The sequence below is a fragment of the Chroicocephalus ridibundus genome, chromosome 2, assembly GCF_963924245.1.
Source record: "Chroicocephalus ridibundus chromosome 2, bChrRid1.1, whole genome shotgun sequence".
NCBI classification, from domain to species: domain Eukaryota; kingdom Metazoa; phylum Chordata; class Aves; order Charadriiformes; family Laridae; genus Chroicocephalus; species Chroicocephalus ridibundus.
Window position 1 is genome coordinate 102845309 of NC_086285.1, and position 13922 is coordinate 102859230.

Below are 13922 nucleotides of genomic sequence, written 5' to 3' on the forward strand. Positions count from 1 at the left end.
CATGATGCGATACTGTCGGTCTCTGAAACATAAATCTACTTTAAATCAAGTCATGAAAAACTGCAATATGTAATTCCATTACCTGAGCTAAAACTGGTTCAATAATATTGACCTGTTCTCCTTCTTGAGATTCAAACAATAAAATCTGGTCGTAGTTTTTTTCATGAAATCCCACTCGGTTAACATTGTCAAACAAACTTAATAAATGTGCCTACAATAGAATCAGAAAAAAAAAAAAGCTCCATAAACTCATCTGATATGGCATTATTACTTTTCCTTTAAATCCTGTATTAGAAGATTCTATAAATCTTTCCATAAGTGAACGAAATTCTCTCAACTAAATAACAAAATCCTCCATGGTCCTCACTTACTAATATTGACCGTAAGAACATTATTGACGTATTACTTGTACCTGAATAGTGTGGGAATCAGACGCTTGACCAAGGATTTCCAGAAGAGCAGGGTCAGATACAAAAAAAAATCTTGGAAATATTAACCTTTTTTTTTCCAAATACCCAGTCAATGATTTCTGACAGATTTCCAATTGTTCCAGCAAATGTGGTAATAGCTGTGCCAAAGTCTCATCTCCAACACAGCATTGCACAATGTTTGATGTTTCATGGGCTCTCTGCATAATTCTCTGCCATGACTTATCAATGTTCTGAAATCTTCTGGCTTCCTGGAGTACATGAAAAATGCATTAGCTTTTCCTTATGTTTGTCACATTCTAAAAATTAAAGGATTCCATGAGACAAGGTAATAGTTTAATATTTCCCTTGCTGTTCAAGTCTTCTTTCAGGACTAGCGTATGAATATTTATAGGCATGCTTATAATGATCAGTGTTTATAATGACCAGAGTTCAAATTGCAAGAGAAAGAGTCCAATAGGACAGCTCTGGAAATGTCTTTTACTTCCTGTTGGGCACCAAAATTGTCCATATAAAAAGATTCCAGCACACACCAGAAAACTCAAACAGCGGCATTCGCAGAAATGGCAGTCTTCCTAACAGCAATACACAATGTCATGTAATGGCTGCTCCACACAAGTTATGAGGAATGAGGAGTAAGTTGTTAGTAGTAATAACTGACAAACGAAAACAGTATAAATAGTCTGAAGCTGCTGCACTTGTAAGGTATTGTAGGTGAAGGGAGACAAATTCTCAAATACTGGGAGCTGGAGAATAAATACTCTCCTACACTGGATATACTGACTTTAAAAAGTCTTTCTTCACCTACAACAAATGAAATGTTAATGGGATCATAAATTATCTGAAATCTAGAGGAGATTTCTAGAGAGATCTCAAGAGAGATCTCTAGAGAGATCTCAAGAGACCATCCAAAGCTATTTGCCTGCCACAAGACAGGATCATACCCATGCCACTCTTGAAAAATATCTGTCTCTCTTGTGTTTAAAGATGCTCAGTGCTGGAGATTCAGAAGCCTCCCCAGGCAATCTTCGCTACTGGTGACTGGTTTATGTAAGCTTAATCTTTCTTGTGTGTACACCAATTACTTCTCATCATATTCATAGATACAGAGAACGCATTGTTTTCAATGCAAGCAACACTTATTTTTGTTAACGCTTATCACATCTTCCCTTCAATTTTTCCCGTCCTTCGAGCCAAACAAGCCTAGTTTGTTGAATGTTTCTTGTGCTTCATCCTTCATGGATAGCTCTTTATTCTTATCACCCTCTTTCATGTTCTCTCAAATTTGTCTATGTGTTTATTTGGCCAAAACCAGGTACAATATTCTAGTTATCAGTTATTGCTGTTTATGCATTCCACTTTTCTGCCTGCATTTTACAAATGAGCAATCTAAAACTCATTTTCTGATGGTACTATGAGAGACAGTGTCAAAAGCCAAGATATATAGCAAGTACTGATTTTCTTCTATCCACAAAGCTTGTTGCCCACTCTAAAAATAGATCAGATTTGTTTGACACGTTTTGCTCCTGACAAATCCACACTGACTGTTACTCATCTCCTTGTTAACTTCCAGATGCTTACAGTTATTTGTTGCAGTATTCATCCAGGAATTGCAATTAAGCCCACTCATCTATCATTACTCCTCCACCAAGCTGTTCCTTCTCCTCCTTCTTTAAAGATAGTCACCACATTTGCCTGTTTCCAGAATACTCTTTCATGTATCATCCTTGTAAGAAGTAGCTTTAGCAGTTATCAAATGCCTCAGCTGTGCTGCAGCACTTGTTTATCTGCAAAAACTGCTTATAAGTTCTCTAATAAACTTTAACAATATAAACATATCTAATGAACTAAAAAAAAAATGTATTGTTATCTTAAATAACAGTTAAAGATTTACTTGACTGACAAAAATTAATGTTAGTTTTGGAAACTGTAAGATGTTAATTATAAAAGATGTGGCCTGAAATAAATTCATATTTAATAATTTCCCAATAGTCATGGTTTTGCTAAGTTACAGTGCTGGTTGATGCAGTGCTACTAAACTGTGGTCTCCTAGAACTATATCAAAACCCCTCATTACAAGATGCAACAGAGAGGATGATGTATTCTTGTATTTCTCTCCTGCAGGAAGTCAGATCATTCCTTAACTCTTTTGCAGCCGCTGTGACGGAAGGTCATAATTGCCATTTGAAGAAGCTGCAATAGTCCACACAGATTAGCATACATGCAGCTGCCGAAGTCTTGCAGCACCTCTCTCGGACTTAGTTATACCGAGTCCTAGCAAGTACAGAATTCATACAGAAAATCTGTCACTCTATTATTACATAACTTAGAGCATATAAACACGTGTGCACAGGAAGAAAGGGATGTTGGTATATATGAGAGAAGTGATATATCAGTTTTGTACCATTAAGTAGTCCTAAGCCCTGTGCTATCATACGATTCACTAATATTGCAAGCTGACAGGAACATTTGAGCCTGAATTACAAACAATGCTGCTGCTGTAGGTTTGATCAAGTTCTAACCAGACAGACCCCAGTTTGGCAAAACTTCTTCTGAACTGCCTATGCACAGCCCATAAAACATATATGCATTGGCAAGTAAACTCTGTGATGTGGCTAATCTCTTGGTACAACATATTGCTATTAACATATTGTTATCACAAATCAACATACTTGGGGTAGTTGTTTTGCTATGTCTCCACCAACAAACACAGCTTCAAGGTAAATCCAGAGGTTTTGTACGGTTATCCAGTTTTCAATGATCTCTGCAGTATTGGTCAACTTCTGAACCCACTGTTGTATAGTGGACTTAAATGGTGCATTATACCTGTATGAACATGAGTTAAAGGGAAAAAGAACCTAAGATGATAACTGTTTACTTTTGGGTTTGATTAGACTTACAGAATATGTGTATTTATTAAGTTTTGTACCTGTTGCTCATTAGCGACCCCAATATCATGAGGCTGTCTTCCACCAAAGCTATTTTCTCCAATATATCTGATCCTTTCAGAAGGAGTTCTCCTCGAGTTTTGAATTGGCCAAAACTGAAAGCATGAGTACTCCATTCATTGATGACATGCTTCAATTTTCCTTCAATATCATTTTCTTTAACAGCACTGATGCAGATATCCTGTGTAAAATTAAACTAGTAAATGATCATAGAATCATAGAATTGCTGAGGCTGGAAGGGACCTTTAAGATCATCAAGTCCAACCTTTAACCTACCCTGACAAAAGCCACTTCTAAACCATGTCCCTCAGTGCCCCATCTACCCTTTTTTTAAACACCTCCAGGGATGGTGAATCCACCACCTCCCTGGGCAGCCTATTCCAATGTTTAATAACCCTTTCAGTGAAAAAATGTTTCCTAATACCCAATCTAAACCTCCCCTGACGTAACTTGAACCCGTTTCCCCTCGTCCTATCACTTGTCACCAGGGAGAAGAGGTCAGCCCCCATCTCTCTACAACCTCCTCTCAGGTAGTTGTAGAGGGTGATAAGGTCTCCCCTCAGCCTCCTCTTCTCCAGGCTAAACAACCCCAGCTCCCTCAGTCGTTCTTCATAAGGTTTGTCCTCCAGACCCCTCACCAGCTTTGTAGCCCTTCTCTGGACACGCTCAAACACCTCAATGTCCCTCTTGTAGCGAGGGGCCCAAAACTGAACGCAGTACTCGAAATGGGGCCTCACCAGTGCCGAGTACGGGGGGATGATCACTTCCCTAGTCCGGCTCACCACACTATTCCTGATACAGGCCAGGATGCTGTTGGCCTTCTTGGCCACGTGGGCACACTGCTGGCTCATATTCAGCCGGCTGTCAACCAACACCCCCAGGTCCTTTTCTGCTGGGCTGCTTTCGAGCCACTCTGCCCCAATCCTGTAGCGCTGCATGGGGTTGTTGTGTCCCAAGTGCAGGACCCGGCATTTGACCTTGTTGAACCTCATACCGTTGGTCTCAGCCCATCGGTCCAGCCTGTCCAGGTCCCTCTGCAGAGCCAACCTACCCTCAAGCAGATCAACACGCCCGCCCAGTTTAGTGTCATCTGCGAACTTACTGAGGGTGCATTCGATCCCTTCATCCAGATCATTGATAAAGATATTAAAGAGAACCGGCCCCAGCACCGAGCCCTGGGGGACACCGCTTGTGACCGGACACCAACTGGATTTAACTCCATTTACCACCACTCTCTGGGCACGGCCATCCAGCCAGTTTTTTACCCAGCGAAGAGTACACCTGTCCAGGCCATGAGCAGCCAGTTTCTCCAGGAGAATGCTGTGGGAAACAGTGTCAAAAGCTTTGCAAAAATCCAAGTAGATAACATCCACAGCTTTTCCCTCATCCACTAAGTGGGTCACCTTATCATAGAAGGATATTAGGTTTGATAGGCATGACCTGCCCTTCACAAACCCATGCTGACTGGGCCTGATCACCCTGTTCTCCTGCATGTGCCGTGTAATGGCACTGAGGAGGACCTGTTCCATGACCTTCCCAGGCACCGAGGTCAGACTGACTGGCCTGTAGTTCCCCGGATCCTCCTTCTGGCCCTTCTTGTGGATGGGTGCCACATTTGCTAACCTCCAGTTGGCTGGGACCTCCCCGGTTGTCCAGGACTGCTCATAAATGATGCAAAGTGGCCTGGCGAGCACTTCCGCCAGCTCTTTCAATACCCTTGGGTGGATCCCATCCGGCCCCATAGATTTGTGCACCTCCAGGTGCTGAAGCAGGTCCCTCACCGTTTCCCTTTGGATTAGAGGGGCTTCATTCTGCTCCCCATCCCTGTCTTCTAGCTCAGGGGTCTGGGTACTCAGGGAACAACTGGTCCTACTGCTGTTCCTCTAAGGCTAATAATGATGTTCCTCTAAGGTTAATTTAATGCACACTTACAAAGACAATTAAAATTCGTTGTTTAGATCCAGACTTTAATTTCTAGCTAATGAAAATATACACTGAAACACCTCAAAATTACTATATTACAAACTAGACTACATTATAGTACTACTTGTAACTGGAACATCTTATGGGCTATACTCCATCTTCACTTGCACTAGCACCTTACGCATTTGAAAATTCACTGACTCAGTTAATCTGCAGGCAGAATTTGTATTAGATATATTAAAATTTGAAGTCAAATATACCTACTGAGGAGGTTAAGGAAAATACACATTACCAATCAAAACCAATAAACAGTCCAAGAATAGAGCTTACGTGGACAACATGACTGCCTGCTACCTCTTCAAGAGGACAGGACTGTCATAAAATTGGTTACTGCATCAGAGGCAAAAGGAGCAACTATATGGATTGGACCCCAAATTCAGGTTCAGGAGTTTATTGGATTTCATCACAGGTTTAAAGTCTTTCCTTAAGTGTAGGACTACCACTCTGAACCTTTCACATGGCTTAAATTCTTGTTTGAAACCAAGAAGTCTGATTGTGTGTTTTTGCTTTAGAAGTGTTCCTTTGTGGAACAAGACAAATCATAGTATCATAGAATAGTTTGGGTTGGAAGGGACCTTTAAAGGTCACCTAGTCCACCTGCAACGAGCAGGGACATCTTCAACTAGATCAGGTTGCTCAGAGCCCCGTCCAACCTGACCTTGAAAGTTTCCAGGGATGGGGCATCTTCCACCTCTCTGGGCAACCTGTGTCAGTATTTCACCACCCTCAGTGTAAAACATTTCTTCCTTATATCTAGCCTAAACCTTCCCTCTTTTAGTTTAAAGCCATTACCCCTTGTCCTGTCGCAACAGGCCCTGCTAAAAAGTTTGTCCCCATCTTTCCTGTAGGCCCCCTTTAAGTACTGAAAGGCTGCAACAAGGTCTCCCTAGAGCCTTCTCTTCTCCAGGCTGAACAACCTCAACTCTCTCAGCCTGTCCTAATAGGAGACGTGCTCCAGCCCTCTGATCATTTTTATGGCCCTCCTCTGGACTCACTCCAACAGGTCCATGTCTTTCCTGTGCTGAGGGCTCCAGAGCTGGACACATTACTCCAGGTGGGGTCTCACCAGAGTGGAGAGAGCTCTTCATGCTCTATCAGTTTCTTGATGTAGAGGGCAACACCTCTACCCCTCCTTCCTCGCCTGTCCCTTCTGAACAGCCTGTAGCCATCGATAGCCACACTCAAGTCATGGGATTCGCCCCACCAGGTTTCAGTAATGGCAACTAGGTCGCAGTTTTCTAGCAGTATGGTGGCTTCCAACTCATCCTGTTTGTTGCCCATGCTGTGTGCATTGGTGTAGAGGCACTTCAGCTGGGTTGTTGGCCATGTCACTTTCTTAGAGGAACACCTCTTAATTCCTTTTGAGGTATTTCACTGAAGTATCCCTCTTGGCTCCTATTACCTCAAGAGCCCCTGATTCATCTCTGTAAGACTTCAAGTGTGCTACAGTATTGCCAGAACGTCTCAGAGCAACAGGCTGCAGGCCCTTGCTAGCACACCGTCCCTCTAACCGTTGCATGTCATCCCACAGCTTGTCACAGGCAAGACTGATATTGTCCCCCTCCTCCCTCAAGCCTAGTTTAAAGCTCTGTCAATGATCCCCGCTAGCTCATGAGCCAAGACCCTCTTCCCCCTTTCAGAAAGGTGAAACCCATCTGATGCCAGCAAGCCTGGTGGTGGTGACACCAGCCACGGAGACATGTATTAATAGACTGGGCTCATCTGTTTCTTCCAATGTCGCTGCCCACAACTGGGAGGAGAGAGAAAAAATAACCTGTGCTCTAGATTCCCTTACTAACCCTCCCAAAGCCTTGAAATCAGGTCACTACTACGAAGGGACCACAGATTTAGCTAAGTGACAATAGAACTGAAGTTAGAAACTGTTGGCATTTTCCTTCTTTATTTTTAGCTATACTTTGTTCTCACAAAAGGTAATGAGCATAAAGCTAATGTACTTGATAGATAACTACTGTCCCCAAAATGGAGGAGGCAATAGCTTTGAGGCTTGTGTTCATTACATAAGCCTTCTCAATGCTCTGTGCTCTTGTGAAGAGTCACTTTTGAAAGACAAAAGAATCTTGTTCTCCTTTAATCCCATATCCTCCACTTCTACTTTGTTCCAAGGATTTTGAGCACTAAACAGGATCAGACTTACATCAACTATTTCTTCTCTCTGATAAGACTTTTAAAAGGAAGAAAAAATTATAAGTAGGCTGACCATAAACCAGAAGCATGACAGAATCACACTACTCTTAAAATAAACTAATTCCTTCTATGGAAGGATTAGTGTAATACCACCTATCCATTTAATCCTTCTCCAGAATAAAAAGGAAATAAACTAACCATCACTGCTAATACCAGCTACCAAAGCTCATTCTTCAAAAGGATTCTCCAATTAAAGCCAAATTGTTTAATGTTACAAAGCTGGCTAGAAACAGGATTCCAAAAGCACAGAGCCCCAGATCACAAGTTATTAATTTAAAAACAAAACAAACAAAAAAAAACAAAACAACAAAAGAAATGAAAGAAAACCCAGAAAAGTACTTGTACCTCAATATCTTCTTTGTATTTTAATAAAGAGGCATCCATTATGTTTTTCAAAGCGAAATTTTCAGAGTCAACATCAAAGTGATGCCCAGTTACTTGTGCAATTCTTTCCCAGTGTCGTGACATCATTGCCTAGAAAAGTCCATAGGAATTAGGGAAGATTTTTTTAAATTGTATTATGTTTAGGACTAGAATGATCACATACTTTTGCACTGCCTCTGTTAACAAATAGAAGAGTCTGTATTTCCATTCCATTGAAAGCATTAATAGTTCTACTAATCACATTATGAAGTCTTTTGTTTTACTCTTCTCTAACTAATCCTAACTAGATTTTTGCCACAAATATAGCTGCTTTTATCTATAAAAAACGAATTAGAGAAAGCATCTTATAGTCATACAACATAGTCTTCAATAGAGTTTTTCAAGTGAACCTTATCTCCAAATTATTATGCTGAACATACTTTGTTTGCCATCATTTCAAGCAAAGGACAGCTCTCTGTGAAGTCATCAATTTTTTTTTTAAGATCTTGAAAAGCTTGCCATTCCTTCAATGCTTTCGGTAACTTACGGATTCTTTAAAAAGCACAAAAAAAGAAGAAATATTTTATTCTTAATAATCACAATCCACCATTTAATAGTACAATATCTTCTCATTTTTCAACGAATGGACCAGTAGACTTTAAATAAAAATCCAGCTGCAAGCTGGCAACATAATATATAGCTGATTGTTTCTGACTGCAGGCATGAAACACTGCTAAAGACAGTAAAAATTACAGTAGAACGGTTTGGTTTCTATTTCAGTTTGAATTAAAGGAGATTAATTTCATGTGCAAACCCAGGTCTGAACTTAAGCTTTTGCAATGTCACTGTTTTATCAAAAATTTGAAAATGCACCCAATTTTGTAAAGGGGAAAAAGGATTAAACACATACCTTTTTTTCAAGCATAATAAAGTACATTGTAAACCAAAACTGACCTGCTTGCAAACAGAAAAAATACTTTTGTTTCAATTAAGCATCTCCTATTTTATACCTAGTTTGTACAAAAGATATTTAAAGAAAAATCTTCCTTTATGCACAATTTCAAGATGAAAAAAAAAACCCGAAACTAAAATAAAGAACCTCTTGTACTACGAATTGTCAGAGCTCCACTTGCTTCTAACAAGTAATGCCAATTTTCATCTGCCAAAGCTATGGACCAAAGACTGACAGCAGTTCTCTTACAGCTCAATGGCAGAAACAAAAATCTGCATAAAACCAACCCATAATGAAAAATTCCTTCAAAGAAATCCTCCATTTTTCACAGCTCAAAATCAGACAGACCTGTCACACAACGCTGGAGCATGTGTGAATTCTTCACTGCTTGCTGGTAAGAGGTAGACGAACATATGCATACTGTCATGGCACTGCAATAATCTCTGTAGTCTTTCATCTTGAATCCAACAATAGACAGTATTAAATATGCCAGAGAAAAGCATTGCAGAATGGAAAATGATACTCTGCCATGTATGGATAAAGCTTTAAGAGGCAGCTCCTGGCTACTTCTATGCTGAGGCACAAGTAACATTCTTACAAACTTTGTCTTAGGCTGACAATTGGAAATTGGAGGTCTTGGCTTGGTAATGAAAACTGCTAACTTTTTTATGCAAATACCTTTTTTCTCTGTCTTGGTCTCAGTAATATCTTCTAATAGGAAGTTCTATGAGTTACATACTATGTTAAAATACTACTCCATTAATCAGGTTTAAATTTCCTTCTTAAATTTATTGGACATTCTCTTTACACTATATTACAGTAAAACATAAAGGGGAACTTCTCTCTAGCTGTTATTATAAACTTCTATAATGTTCTCTATCACATGTGTTTTCTCTAAATATTTATCCTTTTAATCTCTTTTTACATGGATCTATTTTCACCTACAGTTATTCTTGTGATTCTTATTTTTATGATTCTAGGTTTTCTATTCTATTACTATTTTTTAAAGGGGTAGCAAAAAAGAACATTAGAGAATTATGCATATCTTTACAATTAAACCACTAATTGTATTTCCAGTATTCCTGCTCCTTTCATAACACAGCATACCATCTTAGTTATTTCTGTAGGTATCCCCTGTACACTGTTTAAATTTCTCCAGCTTTAAAGAGAATAGCTTGATGCAATAATGCTAGCAAGACTGCCAAAGGAAGGATAGTACTGGGTTAGACTCTATTACAAACAAATATTTACTGCCTATGGAGTTACTGCATGGTGGTCACCATGCTCCAAATACAGCTCAACACTTGAGAGGAAAAAAAAAAAGTCACACGTGAAGTAAAAAGATAAACACACAACTTCCAAAACTGTTGTCACACAATGGCTTCCTTTAGAGTTCCAGGAGAAGGAGGCATAAAGAGAATCCTACTAACCTGTAAAATATAATTAACTATAGAAAAAATGATGATGCAGATTCCAGAATTCTACTGAAATGATATCAAGACTTATAGATATTGTCCAAATGCAAAAGTATATATATTTTACATACATTCATTTTTGCTATTATTATTTTTCTTTTTTAAATGAGGTTTTCCAAATTAATGACTAGAAGACAGTTCACTCAGTTTTTCCAGAAAAAGAAGAAAATCTCTGCCTCACTCCTTCAGTGTGTACAGAAACGAACCCTGCTAAAATGGTGACACACTTAAAATACCATATGACTAAAAAGCCTGAGCACAAGTAACTTTTCTTATGCTTTTCAAAGATTTAGGATTTGAGATGAAAAACACAGATTTTATCTCAGTCTCTTGAATAATACCAAAGCGTAAGTGAAGTCTCTCTCAGGTCACACTGGAGAATCCAAAATAAAAAGCTGATCAGAACTACTGGTGAAGCAAACAGATACACACACTGGCTGTTCCAGAAGAGAGACTGCACAGAAGAGAAAGCTCTTTATATTAAGTATGAACTGGTCTCGACAGAACTCACTGAGAAAGCGATCAGAGCCATTGTATTAAAGAGGTGAAGAAAATGCTTATACAAAAATAATAAAAGAAGAAAAGAAGAAAGAAAACAGACAGTTCACATCTTTTTTCCAATAGATATGCACAGGATTAAAATATTGCACTTTTATTTTCCAACTTCTGCATGTAATTTGGTTCATATGTGTATTCTGTAATTCCCATTAAGAGTAAAACATAGACTGGTACAGACAACTACTTTGAAGAAATAGATGCACAGAATACTTAAGACCTGCATATAGACTCTCCACTTTTGCATGTAACAAAATTCCCCTTTTCTAGCAACTCTGTCCATATCCAGTGCCAGGAATCAGAATTCAAAGCTGGCAAAAGGGAATCAATTCAAATACTGTTTGTCCATGAGCCCCTGCCTTTGAGAGAAGTAACAAGCTGGGCCAGGGAAGCCTTGCAGATCCAGCCATGGCTGTTGAAAAACCAAAGGTGCACCTTTACCAACACAGTAGAAGAATTCCTCTGACTTCAGCAAAGCATGGTTTCAGCTAACTGTTATTTTGCATGTCATGTGGAAAACGTGATTCCTCTCAAACCTCATGAATAACGCCTCAGAATTTAGTGTGGCTACCTACCCTTGTTTTTAGTAACAATTTCAATCCATACAAATGTGCAGAAGTAGACATTAACATCAAAATTCTGTCTAACATCACAGACTAACCATTAATTGCCTGTAAACTAAATGAGAAAGTAATATATGAAGATCAGCTATGAAGGTTATTTATACTTACAACCACCTTGCCACAGGTTTATGCACGTTATTCATTAAATAAGCTACAACCTACTGTGTTGGTATACCCCAACAAGCCTAAAGTGACTCCTAGACTGAGCTAAGTAAGGTCACGCACTAGTTGCATATTGCACCACAGTCGGCAACTAATGCAGCAGTGCCGAGCACTTGAGAGAGCCTGAGCTTGAAATCAACCAAGAGATTTTTGCCCCCTTAACACAGAGAGGCGAGAAATAAAAATTGTGTGCAGTTCAATGAGTAATAACTTACTTGTTTTGAAAATCCAGAAGTTCGCTGTTAATTTTTTCAATATTTAAATCACTCCAAAGCATTTCATTGTATCCATTGATATTAGCAGTAACTGAATTATAAAGACTGTAAAGTTTTTGAAGCAATGAAAGTTCACGTTTAATTTTGTGCAGCTCAGGATACTCTGTTTCAAATTTTAAAATAAGAGATTTGTGAATGTGAATTAGGTACAACTGTATGCATGAACATAAAAATCCATGTATTTCTAAAATTGGTATTTAATAAATGTCTGAAATCAGACTTGCAGTCTTTTACATAGTGCCTAGTAAGACAAACGTTTCTAGTTACATTATGCAAGAACAACAGATTTTGATGCACAGTAATTGTTTAGATTGCTGATTTTTTTATAAATATTCTTCTGCAATGGTAGATGTAATTTTATAAGGGATCTATCTCTGTGAGGGAGATAATATTGAAAAAGTAGCTGAAATGGCAAAGGAACACACTATAGTCTTGGACAAGAACTAAAATATCCTCTATCTCACTTTGTACTATTTACTTAAGAGGCAGAGATTGGTGATGGGGGCTGGGCTTTCAACATGAAAATATGGAATATGTTACATAATAAAAGTATTTAAAATGGACCTCTTTAATGGAAATGTTTTTTCTCTCACCTCTTTGGGAATTCCTAGTTAAATATATCGTGATTATTGCATATGCCTTCAGACAGGAAAATATGCTGAATTTAGTCTGTACAAATTAAAGTGCCTCTCATACATTCTGCTATAACTTTAATTCACACCACAGCCTTCCACACTTGAAGTGTGTCTGGCTAGGAGACATAAGGATATTACAGATCAGTTACACAGCCCGAGGGAATTCATTATATATCTGGAGCAGGGACAACTCAAGTACTTGGGCAACATGTTTCCCAAATTTGGACATGGAAGAATACAGACAGGAGATACGCTTAGCTCTGAACAGAAAATGCAAGAGAGGTAAGCAGCTGCACCCTGAGATACACAGAACAGTGCAATATTTTTCCACCTGATGTTTATGTACGTGCAGACTGACAGCCAGTTTCACACAGCTGCTTTTCATAGGAAAGACAATAACAATTTACTACAAAGAAGTTTTCTACTATGAATCCAGCACTGAATGCATTTAGCAGGATCTACAAGAAAAATTTATTAGCCTAGGACCAGGTATCCATATCCCCTGAGAAACTACCTGTGATAGGAAGACCAAATAATTCTTCCCCACCAGAAAGAGAGATATACTTCCTCCACAGTTCATCAAATTTGGCTTGAAAGATCTGTAATCTGTCGCTTGCTTCATGGGGAGGAATATTCTCCTCACTGGGGCCCCTGTATAAAACAAAACAAGTTCAGTGCAAGTATCAATCATACAGGCTTCACAAAGAAGCACAACAGAACCCAGATGTTGCTTATTGAACAGTATTTAATATTTTCTAACATTTTTTCTAGAAATTTTCACGAAAGACACTAAAAGAGAAAATGCAAAGTGTATTCAGTGGCCCAACATTACACATCAAGTAGTCCCTGAAAGAAAACCCAATTTATTTTCCAATAATAAGATTAATCTGGGTTACCATACATATTAAAAACAACTAAAAAGATCTACAAATGTTTTGCCTTTGTTATTTTCTGTTTCTTTTCTCCTGTAAAATACATTTTAATGATTATTTTCATTTATATTATTAAAAAGGGGAAGACAGCACATATATAATTCAGGGATGAAAACTGTGGTAGTTGGTACTACAACCATAATTAAGCACTCAGAAAAATAACAGAAAAAAAAAATATGGTTTTGCCCCAGTGAGTACATCTCAGCTGGAGGCCTGGGTGCAATCCCCAGCTCTCACGCTTGGGACCATTTCTTGGCTGCATCATAATATTTTGGGATGAGAACAATAAGTATGTCATCTTCTGTTGTGCCATGGTTATTTCTAGAAAGTAATACAGGCACATGGGCATGAGAGAGCAGTGCAGCCTGGCTGCTTGGAAAGGAAAA

The 13922-nt window shown here is 38.9% G+C and overlaps 1 protein-coding gene across 1 annotated transcript in view; it reads right to left on the minus strand.

The window, feature by feature from the left end:
* The window catches only part of LOC134511806 (dynein axonemal heavy chain 5-like), a 169252-nt gene that overhangs the window by 113689 nt on the left and 41641 nt on the right, over positions 1–13922 (minus strand). Inside the window, exons 31-38 of the mRNA XM_063326333.1 lie at positions 13119–13255; positions 11910–12072; positions 8368–8479; positions 7910–8038; positions 3358–3557; positions 3101–3254; positions 413–679; positions 83–211 (exon numbers count right to left, since the gene is read on the minus strand). Coding sequence (XP_063182403.1) covers positions 83–211; positions 413–679; positions 3101–3254; positions 3358–3557; positions 7910–8038; positions 8368–8479; positions 11910–12072; positions 13119–13255 — 1291 coding nt within the window. The remainder of the gene's footprint in view (positions 1–82; positions 212–412; positions 680–3100; positions 3255–3357; positions 3558–7909; positions 8039–8367; positions 8480–11909; positions 12073–13118; positions 13256–13922) is intronic.